The sequence below is a fragment of the Vidua macroura genome, chromosome Z (assembly GCF_024509145.1).
Source record: "Vidua macroura isolate BioBank_ID:100142 chromosome Z, ASM2450914v1, whole genome shotgun sequence".
Classification (NCBI taxonomy): Eukaryota; Metazoa; Chordata; class Aves; order Passeriformes; family Viduidae; genus Vidua; species Vidua macroura.
The window spans coordinates 50,652,469-50,677,367 of NC_071611.1; the positions used below are offsets into that span (position 1 = coordinate 50,652,469).

Here is a 24,899-nt window from a genome sequence, read left to right on the forward strand (position 1 = left end):
GGACGGTGCCTGAGGGCCGCTCCAGGCGGGGCCCACCCACAGTTCCGGGGCCGAGGCGCGCGCGGGAGCGCAGCACCCCCACCACCTCCTGCCGGCCGCCCGCGCTCACAGCGGGGGCGCGCGGTGGGGCCGCCCCGTCCGGCCCCGCCCCGCGAGCTCAGGCCCCGCCTCAATTTGCATACACCGGGAGCCCTCCCTCGTCTCGCGGCGGCCGCGGGCGGCGGCGGGCGCGGCACGGATGAGGCGCATGCGCCTGGTAGGCGGGCGCTGGGGCAGCGGCGCGGTGCGGGGGGGGCGGGCGGTGCTCGGTGGTGCCGCCGCCGGGAGCAGCGGGAGCGGCGGGCGCGGCGTGGACGCGATCGAGGCGGGCGGCGGACGGCAGGGCTGGCGGGGCGAGTCGCGGGGCTCGCCGCAGCAGCTGGCGGAGCGGTACGCGGACTTGGCGGCCAGCCACAGCGAGGCGCTGCGGCAGCGGGAGGAGCGCGAGTGGCACAACGCGCGGCTGCGCCAGGAGAACGCGCGGCTGCGGCTGGAGAATCGCCGCTTGCGCCGCGAGAACCGCTGCCTCTTCCGACAGGCCCTGCTGGGGCCCGGCCCCGACAAGCCCCCCGCCGATCCGGGCGAGGAGGCGGAGGCCCTGCGCGCCCAGCTGGGGCGGCTGCAGGAGAAGCACCGCCGGGCCTTGCGGCATCTGCGGCGCTGCCGAGCCGCCTGCGGGCCCGAGGCCTCGGGAGCCGAGGAAGGGGAGTTGGAGGAGCTGCTGCTGGAGGAGGACGAGCAGCCGCTGGATAAGAAAAGCCTGGTGCCGGCCGTGTAGGCGGCCTCGGTGGAGGGAGTGGCGCCGGCTGGTGCTGCGGGCCCTCCCCGCCGCTACGGGCTAGGGGCGGGTCGCGCCCTCTTTGCTCCCGGCTGTGACTCCCCGTGCGGCGCGGGGGCTCCCCTTGATCGAAACGGGCCTTTCCCACGGAAAGGGTAGAGGAGTTGTTCCGGTTTGTTAATCCTTTTCCCAGATGTTTACGCAGGTTCATATGGGAAGCTGAGGCTTGGAGCATGAGAGGAATCTCTCAGAGCGGCTGTTGGGGAGAAAAGAACCGCGCTTAACAGAACACTTGGTCTCGTGGCATCCCACAGCATTGACTGTGCTTCCTTTGGAGCTGTGGATCACCGTTTTTCTCTTGAGTTAGCGACCGTCATGTAGGCTTCAAGAGCCATGGAAACTGACTAGTTCTCATTAGTTGGTGTATGTTAGGAAGAGGAGTGGAGGAAACTTGAAAGCTTTTGTCAGTGCCCGAGTAAAGTTAGTGATCATTTGAACTATGAATTGCCTTGGACACTTACTGCAGAACCGTGCTTCTATTTGTAATGCCTTCGTTCACTCTCACGTGAATACTGATTTGATTTTCACACTTTGACACAAAACTGCAGCTACTAAATAAACTTATGATACACCAAATGAGTGTCTGAGTTATGAATTTTTAACAGGGACTTTGTGAAACTGTCGGTGAAGCGCCCTTCAGATCACTGCACTATGCCTTTTCAAAGCCCAAAGAATTGGGGGTTTTTTATTACTGTACCTTCTTAATCATCTACTATTTGGAAGGAAATTAGTAATTGTTCAGACCTAGAAACATTTGCTGGAAAATTTGCTGTTTGAAAGAAAGCTTTTTGAAGAACTGAGGCAGAGCTTGGTTTTGTAATGTTTCCTTATTTTTTATGTCATTTAAAAGCTGGCTTATACTTTCAGGCTTGAGATTGGTTTCTTAAAGCTTTAAAAGCCACTGTCTGTTTCAGTTCAAGTTGAAACTAATGTGAAAAGGTGAAATTCCATCATTTTCTATATGTATTTTTGAAAATATAACTACTGAAAAGAGCCATTACTTTCACATAATGTCAAGCCTCTAATCATAAATGCTACTAGTATTTGTTAAGTACACGGATCTGCAGCTTCAAGTGTGTTCTCAAAATGGAAAAACAATTTGGCACACTGCAGTCAATATCTCCTTGATAAAAAAGTGTGGATGGTGATGTCTGGTTGTGGTGATTGTTTTATAAACTTAAGAATTCTCAAAAATAGTTGTTAAATGCTCAAGAACTACAGTATCTGCAATACCATCAGGATTGTCTTGCTCTAATAGCTGTTTCCAGTAAAGTATGAATACTCAAATGATGAAAAGAATCTGTCAAAATAGGACAGGACTGTCAAGATAGGACTCTTAAGGCAGAATGCTAGAAATGTGTAACAATGTCAGGCATCCTTTTCAAAAGGTGCAAGGTGTTGGTGCGTACCAAGAGGAGAGATCCTGGACTTCCCTAATAGGATATGCAGTTCTTTTTAACTAAACTCTGACACTTGAATTAAATGGACTTTTTTTGCAAAAGTACTAAGTTCTCTGGAAGTTTGTATAAATGATTCTTTACGTTTACGTGTGTCTTGACAGATAAATTATAGAACAAACCTGCAGATTACAGAGGGGAAAAAGTGTTTCAGTAGAATTCAAATCAATACCAAAAGCCAGAAAAAAAGATTTAGTGTATTTCCTCAAATTGCTGCTTCCTCATGAACTGCAGTAAATAATCCCTTGATTCAGTCAAGCTGCAGAAATTTCATTTAACCATTTGCCTGATCTGGTTATTGTGAGTTTGGTTTTGAGAACAAAATCCAGATTTAGGAGAGGCCTTTAATGAGATGGTAGAAAAAGTACATTTCACTACCGTGTCCCCCACATTATGGCTTGTGGGCATTCCTTCATTACACACTTGTGTGATCCTTGTCCACAGAAAGTTACATATATTGAGTCTTACAGGAGGAGTAAATATCCTTTGGGCTATAACTGTTGGAGCGTCCTGTCTGGATTTGTCCATGCAACTAGTTGTAACAGTTAGTAGCTTGATATTACAGGAATGTTCAGCCAAAACCCTTAAAGCTGATGGTTTGTAGAAAACACAGAGTTTGGAATTGCCTGACATACTATAGCATCTATACATCTGAAGTGCTGGGAGAGGTGGTACTATAGTTGAGTGAAAAGCTTTTACCTTTTTACTCTACTTTTGGTTAAGGTCTGTTTTCCTTTCTGGTGTTCTGCTTTGTGTCCAATAAGTAGTAAAATCTTGAAGATCCAAACCTCACTTCTTACTCCCAAATTTTGTCTTTGATTCTCTTTATCACCGTCTGGACTACGATAGGTATTTGTCCTTTTATCGTTCGTTTGTTTAGTTTTTGTGGTAGTGTCTCCAGGTTTCCATGTCTTGCAGTGTTGAGTCTTTCTTCCTCTGGCCTGAGTAAATGTGGCTTCACTGGATTTGGAAGAGAGTGGATTGCAGAACAAAATTGGTACAATACACCAAAAAAACAGAACCCGGAACTATGTCTTCTTGTTATCCTTTTGTTTTATAATTTCAATTCTTTGCTTCAAAATAATTTTCAAAATAATGATCATTTTCAAAACTGTGAATTTCAAAATTAGGGTTTTTTTCATGTTTTTGATTCTAGGTTTTAGGTATCTATCTCTTTGCATAGTTACCTGAAAAAAGGGAAACAAACTTTTTTATTTTTATTTTGCTAACACCAAATTTGTGAATGCAGGTGGATTCTTCCTGTTTAAAATGTTTTGCTTATAATTCTACATACTGTTTTGTTTTACACTGAATTTGTGTTTTTTATAGGAGTGATTTTTATACAGGTCAGTTTTTTAATTAGAGAATGGGTTGAATTCAGGTTTATATTTGGGGTTTGGGTGTTTTGTTCAGTATTGCTTATTTCTTTCCCCACATAAAGAAACATAACAATATATAAAATATATTATTAGGCAAAAATATTTTCCCATTATTTTGCAGTATTTAAAATATTAATGCATACTCTCTTTTTTTGACATACATAAATTCACAGAGGCAAGCAGAAGCAAAAATGTTGTAGCCTTTCACTTCATTGCTAACAATGAAGTTAAAGGCTACAACAAATCTATTTTCTTTTATTCCTTAAGGAAGTGTTCAGTCTTAGCTGTAGTCTTTTCCTTACCCTTCTGTCCTGTTTATCATTTAAAGAAATTATAATGAAATATGAATTTAAAAAAAAGTTATATGTATGGACATTGTATTAAAAATGTATTTAAATCTTCTGGGGCCATCTGTAAATTTGATGATAATTACTTTAAAACATGCATGTGAACAGAATGGCTCAGTGTCAGTGCTATATTTTATATACATTCTATTGGTCCTTTGAGACCTAATTTAAGTTTCATTAAATATTGTACTCTGAAGGAGTCCTTTGTCCACTGTGCTCATCTCCTTGAATGTGCTAGGGTCTTGCAGTGCTATAGCTGCCTATAGAGAATAATTAAATAAATTAAATGTCTTTGTATGATAAACTAACACCATTCAGAATAGTTTAATTTGGCTACTTTCTCACCGAGGCAGTCATCTGTTATTCTTCCCTTTCCATCTATCTTACTATGTTCAGTATCCCCTTTTATGTTCAGCTCAGGAAAGATACTTGCATGATGCATAGAAACCCTCTGTTCCAGAGTTGCAAGTGATTTAAAGTAGTGGCTTAAAGCTGGATTTTTAGTGTTCACAAATCAATAAGATCTTTCCTGTATATTTTTAAGGGATAACTGGTATCTTTATTGTAATAGTGGGAAGTTTAGGTGTAGCTGTGCTTGAAAGATTGTTCAGTAAAATATCCAAATTGCATTTACTGCCACATCACTTCCAAAATCCCGTATCATTCAGAGAATAATAACAGCATCTGATTAAAAAGCTCTTTTTAAAAAAGGCTTGCAACCAGTATTATTTCATGACTCTCAAGGCCAGTTGTTTGCTCTTTGTGCTGCCAAGAGTCTTTGTGCAGTTAGAATGTAGTTGTAGCAGAAAAGAAGATAAAAGTCATTGCTTTTAGAGGCAGAGGCTGATTTAGATATAGCTATATAGGAGAGTGACTATGTTATAAATCTGGAAAGATGGCAAATTGGTTGGATAATCCAGAGAAAGAGAATGTTTTCAGAGAGAGAATTACTGCGGAAAGATATGACCATCCAACAATATCTAATGGAATTATATTCATATATACTTATATATATATAATGAATAAAAATATTGAATGCAAATTTGGATGAAGTAAAAGATTTACACTGAGGAAAAATTCTACTGTGTCATGCACTGGCATGCCTTTGAAGTGAGGGCAAGCTTTAGAGATCTGCTTGACAAACAATCCTTAGCCCTTGCTGAGATTATTAGCAGTGGTGCTCATTAAGGTTAATTTATTTCATGTGGAAATTTCTGAGGGCCAGAAGCCTGAGCATCTCCATTGTGTTGCAGAATTTTCAATGACCTCAGGTGCTTCCCATAGTTGCTTGCAATTTATCGCCTAGATTAGTACAACTGTTTAACCACCCTGTGCAGTATTGTTTCTTAATAGAGGAATGAGCTACAATCAGCCAGCAGCATCCAGGTGCTGTGCTTTGACAAACTCACTTCTGAGTGCCTGACCCAGCCTAATCCTGTTAAGTGCTTGGGGCATACCAGAGGTGAGGTTGTTGCAAAGTGATGACTGCTTACAGAAATTATATGGGCTACTGAAATAACTGTGTTTTTTCATGAATTGTAAATACTTAGCGGTGCCTGGCTTTTTTCTTCCTTATTAAGTTTGCAATAATTTTCCTATGCCAGAGTCAGAATCACATCTCTATGGGCATTTATTCTTCATGTTGAAGACAGTCAAACCATTCTGCTTAGCTATAGAAAGCCTCAATCCCAGCTGAGGCTTTTATAACCTATAATTTAGAATTTTATTCTTGCTTTTCCTTCAGAAGTGAAGGATTTTTTTTAATTATCAAAAATCTTGCTTTTACACTTCAAAGGAGTTTTGGTGCACTGCACTGGTGAGGAAGAAATGTTTCAGGGTGGATGCTGTAAAATAGATAAAAATCAGAGCAGTGTACTTGAAATGTTTTCCCAAAAACTTTTAAAGTCCATAAGATGCAAAAAAAGTAGAAGTTTTCAAAGAAGTCTTGTGGAAGATTTTGGTTTTCTTTGGGTTTAATTTTTTTAGTAATGTAAGAACTATCATTTTAGCAAGAGTTAAATATGGTATTACTCTGCACGATAAACATGAGTGACTGTATCTACTGTAGAGCTCAGGCACGTAAAATCTAAAATAAGGCACTAAAAAACACCACTGATGCTCAGAAATTTAAATGTAAGTTTTTTATTATCTCGAGCACATCCGGAAGGCTCCCTGTTTGGAGCCTTGTTTTACTTTTTAAGTCTCTGGTTATTGTGAAAGTAGTTGTAAAACCAGTGTAACAGTAAAATTTGACCCTATGACCTTGAGTCTTGTATTCCAGTGCTGAAGAGGGCACTAGCAATTGGAGAAGCGTGCATGAAAAGCTGCTCATCTCCTGGATATGCATAGGTGTGCTTGGCTACTTTGTTTTGGAAACATACAGAAAGGGAATGAAGAAGGAGGCTTCAGGTGTCAGTCAGTGTTGCCAGCCTTGTCTTGGTACCAGAGAAGCTTTTGTTTGTGTTCTGCCTGATAGAGTTTTATTTCAGCTTTTAGCTGAAGAAGCTTTTATGCCCTCAGAAGATGTTTCTCCGTCTCCTCAGTAGCTGCTGCTCAGGGCAAAAAGAAGACTCTTGCAAGATCTGTCTCTGGCCGCTTCAGAGACTATAAGAGTGGCTAGAAAAAGACTGAATGTGTCTGGTTAAAGAACAGATGGGAGCATTGCTGACCATATGGGCAAGAAGCCCTTGTTGCAGTGAAGATTTCCGTGTAAACAATGCTAAGAAAAATGTTAGACTCCACAAAAATAGTAAAGGAAAACCTGTTGCAGTGTTGCAGCAAAGTTGCATGCAAGCTCTTCCTTTCCTAAGGAAAAACTCATAAGAACTCAGATACATGCATCTGGCAGTCTAGCCCAAAAAACCATACATCTTTTCTGTCTCCACTCAGTTCTTACATGAATCCTTGGGTGAAACATAGGGCAGGAAATACCATCTTAAAAGTCTGCTTCTCTAGTGGTTTCAGGTTGGTTAGCATTTACTAACTTTTTATACAGATTTTTTGTGCCTTTTAGGAGCTAGCTGTAAGTGGTGTTTCCATTCCACCCCAGTGAATTATCAAGGCTTTGTCTCCTGGTCTAGGCATCCTGAGAAAGTGCACACAAGTGTGTGGTAGAATCTCTGACTCAGTAGCATAGGTGCCATTCTTACAGCTCTTCTGCAATTTTTTATTTGTTCCCCTACCCAGAGCCTTACCCACCTCTTCCACACAGCATCATCTTGACTTTTCTATTACAGATCTCTAGAGCAGATTCTGATGCACCCTGGAATGCTCTGTTTTCGAGTGGATTGGCACAAAGACTATTTTTAGCTGCATTCAAAACTGCATTTGAAGCTAAATTAATGCCTGTTCTCAGATGCAGGGAACCAGTGGATGCATTCAACTCTCATACTACAATCACATGATTTTTATTTCTGTACTTTATACATTAAATTTTACCAGGAGCCAAAAGTTTTCCCTTTCCATATGCCAAGCAGCACTGTAATCTCAGAGAAACCCAGTATATCGTGTTAACCCATGCTTACTGCCAAATAGGATTGGAAGCCTTTATGTTTCCCCACATCTTAAGCTATTCTGAGCAGCTCATTCAGTACCAATTCACAAAGCAGTTCTCAGGCGTTAGACACAATGTAAAATATAGGCAAGCTGCTGTTTTATTAAGAAAACACAGCTGAAGAGTCTCACACAACAACTTAAAGCTTAGAGAGCTTATTCAAGATGTGGCTTTGGTCCTTGGCATAAAGAAATTACAGCTCATTATCTCACTTTCTAAGAGCTTCCTTGGCTTTGACAGTGTGGAACTGTGTTTTACTGAAACTCTTCTAGACCTCAGAAAAATTGAATGCAATGTCTCTGAGACAGAAAGGAAGTATTTTGCTGATCTGCCTAAGTGAGTAACTTCCTGTATAACAGAAGCCTCAGTTCAGTGAGAATGAGAGTGCTGAGCTTTCAGACTTTCCTACAGAGAACTACTACACAGTGATTTCTAATGGTGCTACCTGTTAATTGATATATTCATCTATATATTTTCTTTTCCCCCCCTTCATAATTCCTACCATTAATTCCCTTTTAACAATCCTATTTTAAAATATGATGATTTTCATCCATCATTTTTAATTGTAGGGAGTTTTTAATTTGCTTTGCTCTTTAGGACTTTTAAGAAAAGAGCTTCACAACATAGGTTCAATTGATTCAGGGAATCAACTCTTAACTTTAGAAGATTTCCACATACTCTGTGGGTATACTGAAAAAATAAAGGTGATTTTTAGGTTAGATGTTTCCCTGAGGGTGTTGACTGACAAAGCCTATGCACTGGTTTTCTTAACATTATTCATAAATAGAGTCTTTACTGTCAGTACTGATGCCTCAGGAAGAAAAGGAGAAAGATGTTTTTATGAGCTTCTGGTGTGGAATGTGAAAATGTGTAATTCTGTCTGTAAGGGAACAAATAGCCAAAATACCATCATTGTGCACTCTTTACAATAAAATTTAGTAATGCAGAGACCAGGAAAGCTGCCAGCTTTTCTGTGTAAAGTCATGTGGGTTAATATGTATATGTAGCTTTAACACACGATAAAGTTTGATCATGAACACATGATCTTGAATCTCAGCAATCACTTTATGAACTTAGCTAATTTTTCCCCCTTTAGGCAGAGGTATGAAAGCTTACTTTGTCCTTTTCATTCTGTGTCTTTTCAGTGGTATGATTGTTCAGTATATTTATGCAATGTCATAATTTTTTCACTAATGCATTTCTTTTCAAAGCAGGAATTTTAATAATTTAGATAGCAGCTGTCCAACTAAGAAATTACTTCTTAGCTACTAGCATAAATTTTGCAAAATGAAATTCGGGTCATGATGCAGCTTATTAGGAACTTCATTTAACTGAATCTGTGAGGGTTGTATGGTTGCAAACTTATGACAACTGCAAACTTCAGTGATGCTTGGTCACTAGAAAATTTGTCAGATATGCATTTATAATAATCTTCTAAGGAATGTTAAGTACATTATATGGTGCTTTTGATTGAAATGGCTCATAGACTTTCTGGAATATAGAAAATATTAAAGAAAGTTATTTGTACAGCTGATTTTTTTGAAAAACAGTGTGGTCTTATACCAATATAGAAGATAATGAAATAGTGTGGTTCAGTGTAACATCATTAATTGGGTTGAGCTGAGTCAAGACAATTAAAAGCAAGAGTGAGGTAGGTTCAGTATATCAGTTAAACAGTTAACTGAGATGTTGCAGAGCAATGGACATTTCTCCTTAGCTCATTCCTTCTTCCGAGTAATCCTTCACAAATTGAAGAAAAGGTTAAATGTCATGTAGAGGAGCTGTGTGCCACTGCAGATTTGGAGACTGTGCCATTTTTGTAAGATCTGTAGGACACAGCTTTTCACCTGCAAGTTCACAACTTGGCAACTTCTATCACATAACTGAGTGGGAGTACATATTAATATTAGTACATATTAATAATCTGAGGAAAAATAGTGGAGGGTCTTAGAGGATGGGTAAGGGCTCTGTAGTTTCATATCTTTGCAATGCTGGTGGGAGTACATGCATGTGTGTGTGTGAATGCATACACATACAGACTTTATAGAGTTTTTTTATACAGCAATTTTTCTGCATACACACCAAATGCATACTAAGGTACAGGATCAAAATATTCTCTCTCCACATCTGCTCTCTAGGCTGTCTGATTCCACTTCTATTTCAGTATGCTACAGCTTTCAGGACCCAGGAAGAGGAGGGCATACTTGCTTGCGTTCAGATTTTTATGAAGGTTATGGTGAAAAAATGGGTTTTGTGGGCCTGTCCTTCCTTCCCACTGGTTATCCCCAGTACTTAAAGCAAAGATTGAAAGGCATCTAGAGACAATGGTGGAGTCAAGACAAAAGATTTCATACATGAATATCTCATTATTCTATGCATCCCACTTGGACAGTCACTGAGTTCTTATTTCCTTTGCCCCCAAGATGCTGGAGATGGTACATTCTCATTTTAGTGTGATTTGATTAATTTTCTAGGGATTAAATTGTGTTTGAGGCTTTATGTCTGTAGATATACTCTACTCCAGCTTGGAACTTTTTTGCTTCTCATTTTTTTTTTCCTTCTTTCTATGCACCTGTTGCTGACTATTGATCTAAACCTGTGGATTTAAGTTGGCAAAGCTGCATGAGCAGCACTTGCCTTAAATGCATCATAAAGCTGGGAACTATAAAGAATGCCATTTCTTAGTGTCTATATAAGTCTTTCTATGTTACAGCAGAAAAGTGGAGATCAGGGTTTCCAGATAACAGGTTGCCTATTATCTATTTTTGTGGAAGACATCAAGTTTCAATTAACCTGTAAAAATTATTAAATAAAATATGCAAAATAATTTTACAAATTTTACAGATTGATGTTTTTAATTTTACTGTGCTTTTAATCTGTATTCAGCTACAAAATTGATGTGCATGGCTACCAATCCAGTCCAGACAGATGTTCCTCATTCTTTTGCCAATTTCATTTCTTACTGAAAAATGGTCCTTAAATTGTCTCTATGTGAAGATCTGTTGCCATAATGGAAATGCGGTATTCCTTTCACAGCTGTGGTAGCTCTGTCTTACCCTAGAAATTGAAACTTACACATCCTTAACATTAAACTGTAGTTTTTCTGCTTGCCAAATATCTCATTCAGTTCCAAGGACTTGTGAACCTCCAGGTTCCTCAGATGGACTTGAACCTTCTCCTCTCCTAGAGCGTATCATTCTACATTCTCCCAGTCTCTGTCTTTGCCTTCAGCAAATTAATAAATCTACCCTACCAGTGCTGGGGTTCTTTATAAATTTGTTTGACTAAAATAGTGATGAGTATTACTGGTTAAGAGAAGAAGAGCACTCATGGTGGAATCATAATTTAGTAAAACGCTGATCCTTAACAGACAAGAATGTAAGAGACAGCCCATATCCCTGAGTTTGGTGACAAGTTCTGTTGGTATTTCTGTGAAAAATTGGTACAGTTTTAAGTAAAGCAAATAAAAAAGAAAGGTAATAGTTCCGCATTTTATCAGATAGGAATCCCATGTCTTCTGTGTTTTCCATAAAGACGATTTCTCTTATTTTTCTTCATGCTTCTAACAAATAGGTCTATCTTAACTGATTTGGAAATAGTTTGCCTGAAAATCTCACCTGTTCAGTTCTACAGAATATACATATTTTTATTTTGTTTAGTAAATAAAAACACCTAATCAATATTCAAATACTCCTCACATTTTAGCATCATGGAAATTACATTGGATTTATAATCAAACACGTTTTCATGGTATGTCTTACAAGTGAAATCTCTGTATCAGAAGCAATAATAGTGTTTTTCTCATTATAATGTTTCACTGATCTTAGGTCTACCTTGCAAGAGCATGGCAGTAAAGTCAATCTGAATTAGCACTGCGTAGCACCTAGTAGCCAATGGGTTTGGGAAAAATTATAAGAGATCATCAAATTCAATGTGGTAGTTCTTCCATGATACTTAATCAACTTCTAGCTGTCATTGTTTCAGAGAGTTTTGAATTGATTGTAGAGTATGAGGAAAGTTATATTGAAGGGATAGAAGAATGAACAGTGCAGGGAAAAAAAAATGGATACACAGAGGAAACAGTCAACAAGTTATAACTTGTTGAACCATTTATAGCACAAACTGGAAAGGAACTAGTGAAATTACAGACTGGAGCTTGAGGAGGATGTTCAAGTAAGGAGACGAGAAGGGAGAATGAGCACAAAGGAGTAGTTAAATTTAAAAAATGTGAGCAGTATTAAAATGTAAAATTTTATAAGTAGTGAAAATTGTGAGGCGAGGTAACATCACAAAAAAAGTTAGTGGAGAAAGCTGCAAGATATATATAGTTTTTTTTTTTCTATTAAGTAAATGAAGTGCTACAGCACATGATATAGAAAAAAATATCAAAGTGTGTGAAATGACCTATTTGATTGAGACAGTGTTGCATTACCATCTTACTGGTTCTGCAAGGCTGCTAAAAGGGCTTTTTGTGATTTGAGCTGGACACAACTATGCTGAAATCTGAATATGTAGGCTGATAACCTTAATAACTTCTACCAGGAACAGTCCTATGGAAATCACCAGAGATAATTGTGACATGAGGCTCTATATTGTGTAAGGATAATGCAGTCTGGCTTATTAATCTGAAAAACTTCTGGTGACTGGAGCAGAACAGCCAAATCAGTGTGGAACCAAAGATTATTCTCAAGAAATTCAATTGTCATTGGTGACAAAGTAGCTAATCTAGATAGTTTCTGTGAACATAACAGCTGTGGTAATAAATGACTGAATATGCTGAATATGCTGAACTGTTGTTTATACATGGAATCATGTTTTACAGTGATAGAAATCTCATCACTGTAAGCCCTGAGTGAGGGTGCATGTGTGAGAGAAGAGGACTGAAAACTGTACTTAATAAAATGTAGAAGTGACTGTTTGCTTGCCTCAGCAGGCTGAGGGTGGCTGTGCCACAGCACCCACATCTCCTTCTCTGATCTCAGACCTTACCTTGTGGGGGATCATCAGCAAGGGACCAGGCTGCAAGTCACAGGAGGTACACTTTGGTTCTGGGTGAGAGAGGCACTGAGTGTGTCATGTTGTCACAGGCATTGTGCACATATCCAGCAGGAGTTAGTATGGAGGAGGGCAGGTGCCAAGGGCTAGCTGCAGTTCTGGGCATTCAGCCAGCTCTGTGTTAGCCCATTTCCTTTTGAGCAGTGGATATTCCCATGACTGCTCATGGCAAGAATGAGCCAGCAGCTAATAAGTGTAGTGATACATTCTTGCTGAGAAATAGTAAACGGTGAGGAATTTTGCAATGAAGGGTTTTCCTGGGGCAGGTCCATTTATGAGCCAACTCTGATATGCTGGGCATTTCCATGGCATTTCCTCATATAAGTGGGCAGGATGAGCTGTCATTGGTTCTCTGTGCACCAAGAAAATCTGTTAAATGTCAAGCAATCTGCAAAGACACTCCTCTCTGCTTTGCCTCCCTGATATCAGCCAGGCTGTCATGGACATCTGTTTACTGGCTCTGTTTCTGTAGGAATGTAATTGTGTCAGTATGTTTGTGTTTAGGAAATGTAGACTAATAAATTCTGATACATGTTAATAAACTTAATTTTTATAAATTTATATGTGCTTATGAGCTTGAGACCATCAAAGGCAGAGTTACATGGGAATGAATACTGTACTGAAAATTTGGTAGAGGTCTTAATGTCTGAAGCTGTTCTGTCTTTTTTTAAGATGGAAAGTATTTGAGAACATACATGATGCAACATTTAAAAAAGAGACTATTTTGATAAATGAAGGTGGCAATTATTATTTTTGTGTTAAACAATGAGCGTTCCCATATTTTTTACCTTCAGATGCAAAAAGCACTGACATGATGGAGCTGGGATTTTTAAATGAACTTCACAGATCAATTGAAATAAGATGTTTGTAGTGATGTAAAATTACCATTTTCATTGATATTGAGGTGAAGTAGGTTGCAGAGCTATTTCACAGGAAATCTTTTGAGTACCATCACAGTGTTTATATTCCATAATTCAGCATATATTTTTGCTAACTCATTACTTTGAAATAAGTATTTGAAGAGTCCCAAAATTTCAAAGGTAAATTAAAAAAAACAGAAGATAACAACAGAAGAAAGCTCTTTTACTTTTTTTCCTTGTTCATAGTATAAAGAGAAATTGGTAGTAATTGTGGGGTGGTGAAGGGACATTGTTTCTAGCTGGGTTTCCTACAAAGTCCTTGTGGAAATGATCACTTTTTGGAGTGTAGGCCTATATCCTCCTGTATTTTTTCCTGATTTTACTCACTTTGGGATAGGCTGTTCTTCCTTTTTTTAAATCTAGAGCAATTTCAGTAGTCCAGCTTTTAAAAGCAAACTTTCAAAAAGCTTCTCTGGAAGTGAGCTGCAGTAGTGAAGTCAGAAGAATCGATCAGGGACAGGTAAAGGGACAGGAACCTTTTAACAAGGCACAGTTGACAAGGAAAAATGTCTTTGGGATATATCAAAACCCAGCAGATGAGAGATAGGTTCAGTTAGAACTGTTGATTAGTCCACTCCGTTGAGTGAAAATATACAACTCTAAAGGTATATGGTCATATATATTTACTACCAGAATAATCTTCTTAAATATATATATATATATGTATGTATCTATTTATCTCTGTATTTAAGGATATGAATGTGTGTGTGTATGTATAAATTTTACTGTAGAGCAAACATCAAGAATAGCTCATCTACTCAATTTAAACTATATAAACCTACTGCATCTCAGTGATTGAGAAAGCAAAAAGGGGGGAAGATTCTTTCATGACAGCTTATGTTAGAGATTTTTTCCTGAAGTTCTAATTGCATGCATAATAACCAGAAGATTCAGCCCAAAAATATTTACTAGACACTTCTGTGATTCATTAGTTGAACTTTAAACAATGCAATAGTACTCCCAGTTCTACTGTTTGGGCCAAAAATTACTTTTTTTTTTTTTTTTTTAATTTGTACTCAGGAAAAAGAGTAAAAGCTTCCCACCCCACCCCCCCTCCCGCTTTGTATTTTCATGATTTAGAGGCCTGTACTTTAAGCACAATTCTGTAACTCAATTGAAGTAATTATGAAAAATGATTCTCCCTTAAAATTCTTTACACTAAATGTACAATTAAAGGAATCTCTTGTTAATTTCAGAACCCATCTGTGAGAGTTTTTGTTTCCTCCAAAACCTCATATTCCAGCTACTGGTCTTCTCAATCAAGTAAAAGCATAATTGCTTTAATGTCTTAGGTGTCTTTCCTGCATAGGATAAAGCAAAGGAGCAAATTTGGATTTACTGATTAAAGGTGGATTTATGAGCTTCTACCACAGCCTATATGTACTCCAAAGAAGACATGTTTTACCTGATGGTAAAACATGGTTACTTCAAAACTACAGAGACATGTTAGATTGGTGGGGAGCAAGGGACAATATTTCATTTCAGGGTGTGTTAATGAATTTAATATTGTGTTTTTGAAACAAACAAAACATTTTGATATCTCAGAAATGTGATAGAGATCCCCCATCAGAATTATTTTATTTCTTTTTCTTTAAAAATGTTGCTCTGAATTAGAACAAAAATGTTTGATTTTGTTTTGCTTTACAAGATTTCCCATGCACTGACACTTTGTAGGAGAGCCCTATGACACAGATCTAAAGGCATAAGCATTGTTCTCTTATGCTCTATGTAAATCTTGCAAGTACTGTTTAAATAAAAATCTGGCTTTGTTTAACAACCTAAGTTTTACTTTCTATACATAAACATAGACATAAAGTATAGAGTGAAGCTCCTCTATGTATGTATGAAGCTACACGGAAAAGACTCTTGCTCAGTTTGTATTTTACTGCATAGTAGGTGCAGTTTTATTTAATATAGTTTTGTTCCCATGAAATTCAAATATGTTATTGTTGGAAAATTCTCAAAATACTCTTGATTGTAGGATCTATCAGCTATCATGCATCTTCTCTAAATTAGTTTCTTAAAAATGCAAAGGCTGTCTTTTAACTGAGTTGTGTGTTAATTTTAATTTGTTTTTAAAAAGTCTTCTAACTGGCTTTTTCCTGGAACAATGTTTTACATTCTAGCTGGTTTTGACGGCTTTGGAAGAGACATCTATTGAAAAATACCTAAATCTTCTGGAAGATGCGGAAAATAACCTGAAAAGGAATTTTTTAAGTCTCAGAAGCTTATCTGACTTACCAAGAGACTTTGTGTTTGGAGGGAGAGACTGGTCCATGCCTTGGAGCTCACATGGAGAAAATCGTGGTTTGTTTTACAGTTATATCTTCTTCATCTGAAAATCTTGGCAGGAGCCTGGTGTTATCATCAGCAGAAGTGATGATGGCCCTGCAGACTGGAAAATGCTGGTTTTAATATACTCTATAGGTTTCAGGGAATACTCTTCACATGAGACAAACCCAGTGAAAGCAGTGATTTGATGCAGATGGGCTTCACTGAATTAGTAAAATATATTTGCTAGTATTAATATAGCCTTTTTTTTCTTCTTTATTAGGTGTTTGTAACAACTTTATAGTCATGAGAGAAACAAAATATTTGTCATTACACTTACAATAACTTATTTGCAATTTTGGACTGAAAAAATACCTAATGACCATTCAAGTTAAGATTAACATCTCAAGTGAACCGTCCTGTCATGAAACAAACAAAAATATGAGTGTAGAAATATCCTAGACTTTACATAATTAAATCCAGGCAATAGGGACTGTAGAGGAAAGCTGAAGGCGTACTTTCATGATCATTTGGTTGCATTGTATGTGATTTAAACAACTCTGCCTTCTTCAGAATGTCTTTAAACAAAACTCCAAACAGTCATCCTGGTTTTAGTAAGGGATCGAACACCAGAGTGTATCTTTCAAGAGGGAAATAGTAGATTGTGAAGTCTTTCTTCAAACACAACACTCAGTGGTGACAGTCTGAGCTAGCTTTCTGAAAGGATGTGTCCCCACATGCTGAAACCTGATAGCTTAGCTCTGCTTTAAGTATATGCTTTAAACTAAAACAGTTAGGGAAAAAAAACAATAGTGATTCATGTTAGTTAACAGAGAGCCTTCTAATTGTCAGTTTCATGAAGAACTCTGCTAGATGTTTTTGTTTCTCTTTAAATGAGTGTTTTGTCCAATCTGATGAATATAATTTTTGTGAAAGGTCATTTTCATTCACCCTTGACATGCACTATGGTGATACATTGTCCATAAGCAGGCTGTTATTTAGAGTTTTTCTCATTCTGTGTAAAATTAGTGAATATAAAGTGAATATAAAGTTAATGTATGTTAAGTGCCTCAGGCATATTCAGTATTCATAAAGTTCAGTATTAATAAAGATTGGAACACTTCCTAAATATTTAGGGTATATCACTTTCAGTTGTTGTCATTTTAAATTAATGGCAAGAGTTTCTTTAAAAATATAACAAATTCTCAATTGAGGGACTAATCAAGAAAGTTCATTATATATGTAAAGCAAGGATTGGAATAAAAATAAAAGTGGTTTATGTTACAATCCACAAACGTGTTAGATGTGTGCATGTGTCTCTGCAAAGATGAAGGGGGAACTTCATGTACATTGTCTATCATGGGCTGATTTTGCGAAATGCTGAACATGGGAAAAACAGAAGGGTTTTAAGAAGTCAATCCATTACATTAAAGACATTGATAGCAGACATAAGAGAGATCAAGGGAATGTATTTGAGGTTGGAGATGGGACAGAGAAAGTGTTGAAAGAAATGTTATTTATTTTGAGGAAGAAGAATTATGTCTCAGGTTATGAAAGATCTTGCTTTAAAAAACCCACAGTGATTGTAGTACTTATAAAAATCTGTCAGCAAGACAAATAATAAGCATATTAATGGCTCTGGTTTATCGTGTAATCATGTGTAGCATTAATACATTATGTTTAACTGCTGCTCAAAAGCTAAAGTTTTCTGTTGTGCACAGGGCTTGACAGCACCCACACTATTTAAAATTCATTTTTGTTTCAAACTGAGATCTTAAGCACTGCATGAGCATTTGTCAGACTGTATTTATTGAGGTGAAAAAAGTCAATGAAAAAATCAGTGTGACCTTCCAAAGTGTCTAAATGCCTTTCACCCTCACAGCCAACCAGATAAGTCTTACCTTCTTTTGAAAATCAATGATTTTACTAGTTGCAATCATGTTTTCTGAAGACATATGGGAAAAGTCAATGGGGAATGTGCTGCTAAAAAGCCATAGAACAAAATACAGATTGAGCTATAATGTACAGCTAAAAACAAAACTATTTTTAAAATTATTTTTCTGATTTATGAGAAGCAGCTAACTGGTTACTTTATTTTTGGTCATAGCCACATGACTAGTTGTATGCTAGAGCAGCTAAGCAGAGTCAATGGACTACATCAGGTTTGTGTCCAATAAAAATTAATATATCGTCACTATTGAGGCATACTCTGTGTAGTCTGTAAACACTTACAGGGCTTAAGTGTGAAAATTTACCAGCCCATTCAAAATGTAGTGGGTTTCTGTAGAAGCCTTTGTGCTGTCTTTAGCTTTATTATTTAATTATAAAAATGTTTTGTAATAGTTTTAGCAAGACTCCAGTTGTACAAAAAATAGCACATAGAAAAGACAGATATCTCTGTAAGTAATGGCTTATGTGCTTACAGAGCCATCTCCACAATTAGAGGCTATACCAGTATTTGTTGTGATCCTCAATGCAGGTTGCTCAGAATGACAAACATAATGATAATGGGTTGATTTTTGAAAATTTAGTCGATAACCCAATTTATTTCAATGCACATTTTTTTTCATATGGCAAAAACTAAAGTCTAGCAGACACTTAATCTTAAAAATTTTAGTTTTCAATACTGTCTTCCTATTTATGGCTGAAAGTTCACTATGTAGAAACATTAAAATTCTGACTGGAAAATGAGTTTTATTTTGGTAACACAATGAATTTTTGGAACCAATAATGTCCCTGAACGTGGCTAATTACTGCCAGTAACCAGTAGTTAGACTGTCATGGTAAAGGGAAAGAAAAGCCAATGGTACAATTTGCAGTTAGCAACCATTATTTATACTGTTACTACAGCAAAACAATTTTTTGTTTAATTATGTATTAAAAATAAGGCATTTATTAGTAATTTAATTCATAATACTACTGATGATAGATTCTTTTTAAAGTTATAGCAATCAGTAAAGAAAGGTGGGCAAGCACACCATAAACTTCTTTCATTCTTTTTGCTTCTTGATTAAAAGGATTTTCTCTTCAGGTAGGGGAAAAACACTGTGCTTTATCCTGCTGAGAATACCAGTAAATATGATAAATAAAATGACAATTGATGGTATGAATTCTTATTTTACTGTTCTATAGACCAATATAGCAACATTTTGCATAGATTATATCCTGTTTTTTATGACTCATCACTACTTAGAATGGCTATGGGAAAGTAGAGAACTTATGCAGCTTTTCCCACTGAAAACCCCATTCATAAAGATCTTAAAATTGAGTGTGTCTTTATAAACATCTGCTCTGCCTATAAATAGCATTTGAATAGATGGAATATAATTTTCAATGGTTTGAGTTTGACTTACTGATGTTGGAATATATGGTCAAATTTTTTCTTTCTGCACACCAGTGCATGCCTTCATTTCTCTATCAAAATATATACTTCTGGAAAAAGTTGTTGCCACTTAACCACATAACTGCAGCCCTTGAGCACAAGGAGCTTGCACATGAGGCAAGCACTGTACTAGAGATTATGGGGTTAGAGATCTGCAATTTAGCAGAACAAACAAAAAATTTGTCAAGTTAGTCCATATTATTATTGTGTTTAGAATATCCTTAAATACAATGATTCTTCTGCGCGCAAAAAGCCAAGTGGTAGAAGCAGTGTGGGGATATTTTTTCATTATAATGTGATTGAAGAGCTCCCTTTATATTTCATTCATACTTAATACTGCACATAACTTTTTTATTGAGCTCATTCTTTTCTGTATGCATGGCTCAGGACCAGTTCATGTTATTTATCAATGCCTTAGGTTGGATTGCTTTTAAATTGTTTCCAAAGGCAGAGAAAAATAGGTAATAAGAGAGGAAAAAAAGTATAAAAAAGGAGAAAGGTAAAGAAAACATTTACAAAAGATTAATGTATTCAATTTATCATAAAAGTTCAGAGATATGAAACAAGTAAGGAGGCTGACCCTAGCACCACTATTTGCTTCCAATTTATGTATTTTTCATGGAAATAATGGGAAAACAACTTAGATGAGGTGAGAGCAGGAGCAGTTTATTCCTATAGCTACAGGAGAGATCACAGACCAGCAGAGCAACAGTCTCTGCTAATGTGAGCTCTGCCCAAATGGTGCAGTTTTGCTCTTTTTATACCGCCTAGGGTAAACACAGTTCTTCATCAAACCTGTCAGAGAAACAGGAGGAGGTAAATAAGAGTAATTGAAATCCTTCAGATAAGGAAGCTCCAGACAGTACATCCTTTTTCAAATATTTTATTTAAAAACAATCCACTAATTTGTTAATGAAATGGTGTTGACTGGCAAGGCTAGTCAACTAATGACTGCAGAGACCTATGAGGCAATAACTATTTTGCTTCCATATTTCTCCCCCTGTGAGACTTACAAACTATCATTTTTCTCTTATACATCTAAAGTACAGTAGAAGTGCTGCAGATCCCTGCTCATGACTCCTGGGATCAGTCACTCCTTGGACTGTCACTGGTGTGTCGCATTATCTGTTCTTGTCTTTGGGTTTTATAATCCTGTGTGGTCATTAGGCCAAGCACTTCTTCTCTTCTCTTTTCCCACATCCCCCAAAACATTCAGTACCATGCCTAACCAACCTAATGGCCTTCTGTGGTGGAAAGACTACATCAATAAAAAAAGGAAGGGCTATGGATGCCTTTGGTAAGGCAGAAGTTTTGACACGGTCCCCCGCGACATCCTCCTCACTGAATTGGAGATAGATGGATTTGATGAGTGGTCTGGTAGATGGATAAGGAAGTAGCTGTACAGTGACATCCAGAGAGTAGTGGTTCGTCTCAGAGTCCTGATGGACATCAGTGACAAGTGGTGCCCTGAGGAGTCTGTACCGGGACAAATGTTATGTTATATTTTCATTAATGGCACAGATGAAGGGATCAAGTGCATCATCAGCAAATTTGCAGGTGATCCCAAGCTGAAGTGATGCTGTTGACACTCCTGAAGGATGGAATGCCATCCAGAGAGATCTGGACAAGCTCAAGAGGTGGGTCCATGTGAATCTCATGCAGTTTAACAAGATTGAGTGCAAAGTGCTGCACCTGAGTCAGGGCAACCCCTGGTATCAAGACACAGGTTGGAGAATGAAGAGATCAGGAGCAGCCCTGTGAGAAGACTTAAGAGTGCTGTTTAGAGATTGCTGTCTTAAACAACACCTACACACTGGACTTGATCTAACATTAACACAGCTGCCTACTGCTTTTTTTTTTTTTTTTTTTTTTCCCTCTGAGATTATTTCTTCTGGTTTGGGATCTTGTTTTCTTTTTGGGGCTGTCCACATACAAATAAATACATCCCTTGAAACTGGTGCACCTTACATTGTTTGGATGCCAAGGTACTCCATAACTGCATTATTTTACCTAAGCTGTGGTACCTTTTATAGGAAACTTACATACCTGAAGGTTTAGGAGAGTGGTATGAACACATCTAGCATTCTGGAGTCCCTTTTGGGATATTGGAATTTCTCCTAGTTATCTGGCTCCTGTTTGCATACTTTTCGATTAGGGGACCCATTCTACCTGGGTATCAGCTCTCCTCTCTGTTGCTGACATGTGTCTCCAACCCAACAGACACCAGAGGTTTAAAGAGAGAGAGACAAGAACCTTGGGAATATGTTCCCCATCACAATGTCTAGCCCCAGCCCTCTGTGCCAGCCAGGCCAAGAGCACTGGCATGCCTAGAGGCTCCCATTGGAAACTGTCAGCTGAGTTCCAGTCTGACCTGCAGGTCCCAATCTCAAAGGTTTCTGGGGATTGTACCTCTCTCAAGGGTAGGAGAGGCTTTCAGCAGGGACGAGCCTCCAGCCAAGCAGGATATAGGAGTCAAACCATGGCACCATCTTCCACCCCAAAAGTATGACAATTTGATTTAGATGAGTGCAGAGAAGGAACAGTTTACTGCTTTAGCGGAGACCACATACCATCAGCATAACGGCCTCTGCTGATGTGGGCTCTGCCCAAATGAGACAGTGATGGGGTTTATATACCTTTAGGGTACACAATCTTCATCACAATCTTAACTAAGCAGGAGATTGTAAATAATGTCAGCAACTGAAGTCCTTCATAAAAGGAGGTTCCAAACACTGCATTCTTTTACAGATAATCCATTACTTTTTAATTAAATGGTGCTGACTGCCATGACCTTTAGCTGCAAGTCTGTGAGTCTTGCAAAGGTCTGTGAGCCATTAACTTTTACTTCCATATATTTCTATGGCTGTTCAACAAGGAAAGGTAATCTTGCAAGACACAAGTTTTGCCAACATCTTATTTATAAGGAAGTGACACAGATGCCAGAAACCAACTGATCTAAATCTTACAGCTCTGCTAATATTAGTGGAACTGCATGGACTCACAAGGCAAATAGGTTTTCAACCACTTCATATATGTGTTAAAAGAAGCTGCCTTTGTAATTCTGTTTTCAGAAGTAGAAACCAAAATGTCATTACTGCCTTCATGAATGAAGGTGTTTAGCAAAATATTAAACATCGAGATTTCTTGTATTTTCAGTAAATTGAATTATAATATTGCAACTGAATTTACATTTCTCTATATATACATATCAATCAGGCAGTTACAAAAATTACTGTGGTGGAATGTTGAAGACTGATGAATCAGCTCTGTTTTATAATCTAAAAAAAGCTTTACTAAATTAAATCTGACACTTAATCTGACACTAGCAATCTGACACTTAATAATGATAAGTTCTTACACAGTATTAATCATCATAACTGCACATACAAAGAAGTAAGTCTTCACACTAATAAGCTGAGCAAGTTATGAGGCTGCACTAGGAAGGGACTAAGGGCATATATTTAGGGCTGTTGGCTGGAAAATATGGTGGCTTCTCGTCATGGAAGTGACAATGATTGGCCCAATCAGCTGTTGGACAGGAGTAGCCAGAGCCAACATGGGTTTGTTGTCTTTTTTTCTATAGCTTTTCTTGCTGAGGCCTGATGGTTTTAGGTTATTATCCCTTGCTCAAAAGAGGGTCTTTGCTAATCTTGTTTTCTTTTGTCTTGCTAGTAATCATTGTCTGTGTAGAAGGACACCATGCCTGTACATAGCCTCCTCCTCTGTTTATCTTGTCCTTTCTCTGGCAACTTTTTTTCTTGGATTTCTCTTCTGGGCAACTGAACTCCTATTTCCCTCTTCAGTAATCACGTTGCTCACATAATTATGCAAACCTGTGTTTCACTGTGCCATTGCTGTATTAGAAAATACTTGCATGTTGTTGTTAGTTTTACTATTTTACTACATTTATACTGATATTTAGTCCTTTTGGGTACATTTATAATTCACTGGTGTCACAAACCTCAGCTTTACTACAGTCACTTTAATTTTTCCAGCTGGTATGCTATTATCTATCCTGCCACAGAGTACTTGCAAGCAGTTACAGCTGCCCACAGAGTATAAAGACAGTGCACAGCCCAGAAAAATAAGTTTCACTCTCATATCAAGTTCCTGTTACAGGAAGCTCTTGGCTTCACCTATCATGTCTAACTGCGTGGTGTTGTTGCCAGGCATTGAGGACCCCATGTTCTCCTGAGCATTACCAAAGGAAAGAAATCTTTCACTGGTATCCCAGCACGTTGGGAATAGCTATGCTTTAAATATCCTATCACTATCGCTTTGTCTCTTCCCTGACCTCTACAAAGAAAACCAGAATGAATTAAAAGAGCTTTCAATTTAAAATCCCACAGCTGTAAGACACATTATTGAGTTATCTCATTACTGTCACATCTACTAGGATTGTACACTGAAACCGATTTTGTTTCATTTTGTTTTTTTCCCCCAAACATTGTTCTGATTTTAGTTTTTTTGTGAGTGTAGTTTGATACTGCTCTGTCAATGCCAGCAATTTTACTAATAGCAAACAGATAGGAAATATGCCTTCTGGAGAAGGCTTAAAGGAGTTAACCACAGTTTTCAACAATGGAATTATAGCACAGATGGGACAATCATCTGATTACTACAATGGGTCACCAGCATTGAGTTGACATCAAATCAGTGTTGAGTTGTCATGTCCTTGAATAGGCTAGAGGACTTACTCTGATCAAAGAAGGTCAATAAAAATGCATTTGCAACTGAAATGGCAGTGAAAGTAGGTAAGAAAATCTTTTAAAACATAAAGATAAAAGGAGTTAAGCAGGAGGAGAATTAATAAGAAAAAGTAAAATGCACACTGCAATGTAGTCTAACTTTACAATTTTTAATTGTTTTTTAAAGCATGTGATAGAAACCATCATGGTACTTTGAAGTCCAAACAGCAATGTTAAAGAAATGACAAGGTAATGATGATTGGAGGAGTTAAAATTTTTCCTTGTAAGGAAAAATAGAAAGTAATGAATTATAAGCAGAACAGAGGGGTCTTTTTACCTGACAATCAGAGCTCCATCAGTCTCTATCACTCCTGCAAAATTGTAGAGTGTCTGAAGAATTTGTTGTTGAAACCACACTCACTAAACAAACCAGACTGTAAAACAGGTGGACTTGCATTATGCTTAAAAAACAACCTGTGCATGCATTTTATTGTATCTCACAGTGGGCAGTATCCATAGGAAAGTGCCCTTGCAGATACTAATTGGTAACAAGAAAAACCTCCTATAACTATTCAGGTTTTGAGGTTTTTGCCTTTCCACTGCATATTTTGTGCACAGGGAGCTTCATCCCAGGAATTCAGTATTGATAATGGAGATTTCTATTTCAAGGTTTCTAAAATTTCTATTTTAAATAGTATCTTGCTTCATAGCTTCTTTAGCCCTTTGATTCCACTGTTATTAATGTCACTAATGTCACTTATTCTTGGCTACTTTACTTTTAATTACTTTAATTTCTTGGCTACTTTTTTTTAATTTCTTGAGATAAAAAAAAAAACACTGTAGAAAAATATTCCAGTGTAATTAATCATGGAGAGTAAGCAATAAGACTCCAATTCTTTCTTATGTTGGCTTAACTATGTGGATGAATTAATGCTAGAACACACTAGAAACAAACATACTTTTGTTTGAC

General features: G+C 37.9%; 1 protein-coding gene across 1 annotated transcript; it reads left to right on the forward strand.

Moving 5' to 3' along the window:
* Window positions 1-238: 238 nt before the first annotated feature.
* On the forward strand, window positions 239-1,337 carry TUSC1 (tumor suppressor candidate 1). The gene has a single exon (XM_054003371.1). The coding sequence runs from the start codon at window positions 239-241 to the stop codon at window positions 815-817; it is 579 nt and encodes a 192-aa protein (XP_053859346.1). The 3' UTR covers window positions 818-1,337.
* The last annotated feature ends 23,562 nt before the right edge of the window (window positions 1,338-24,899 follow it).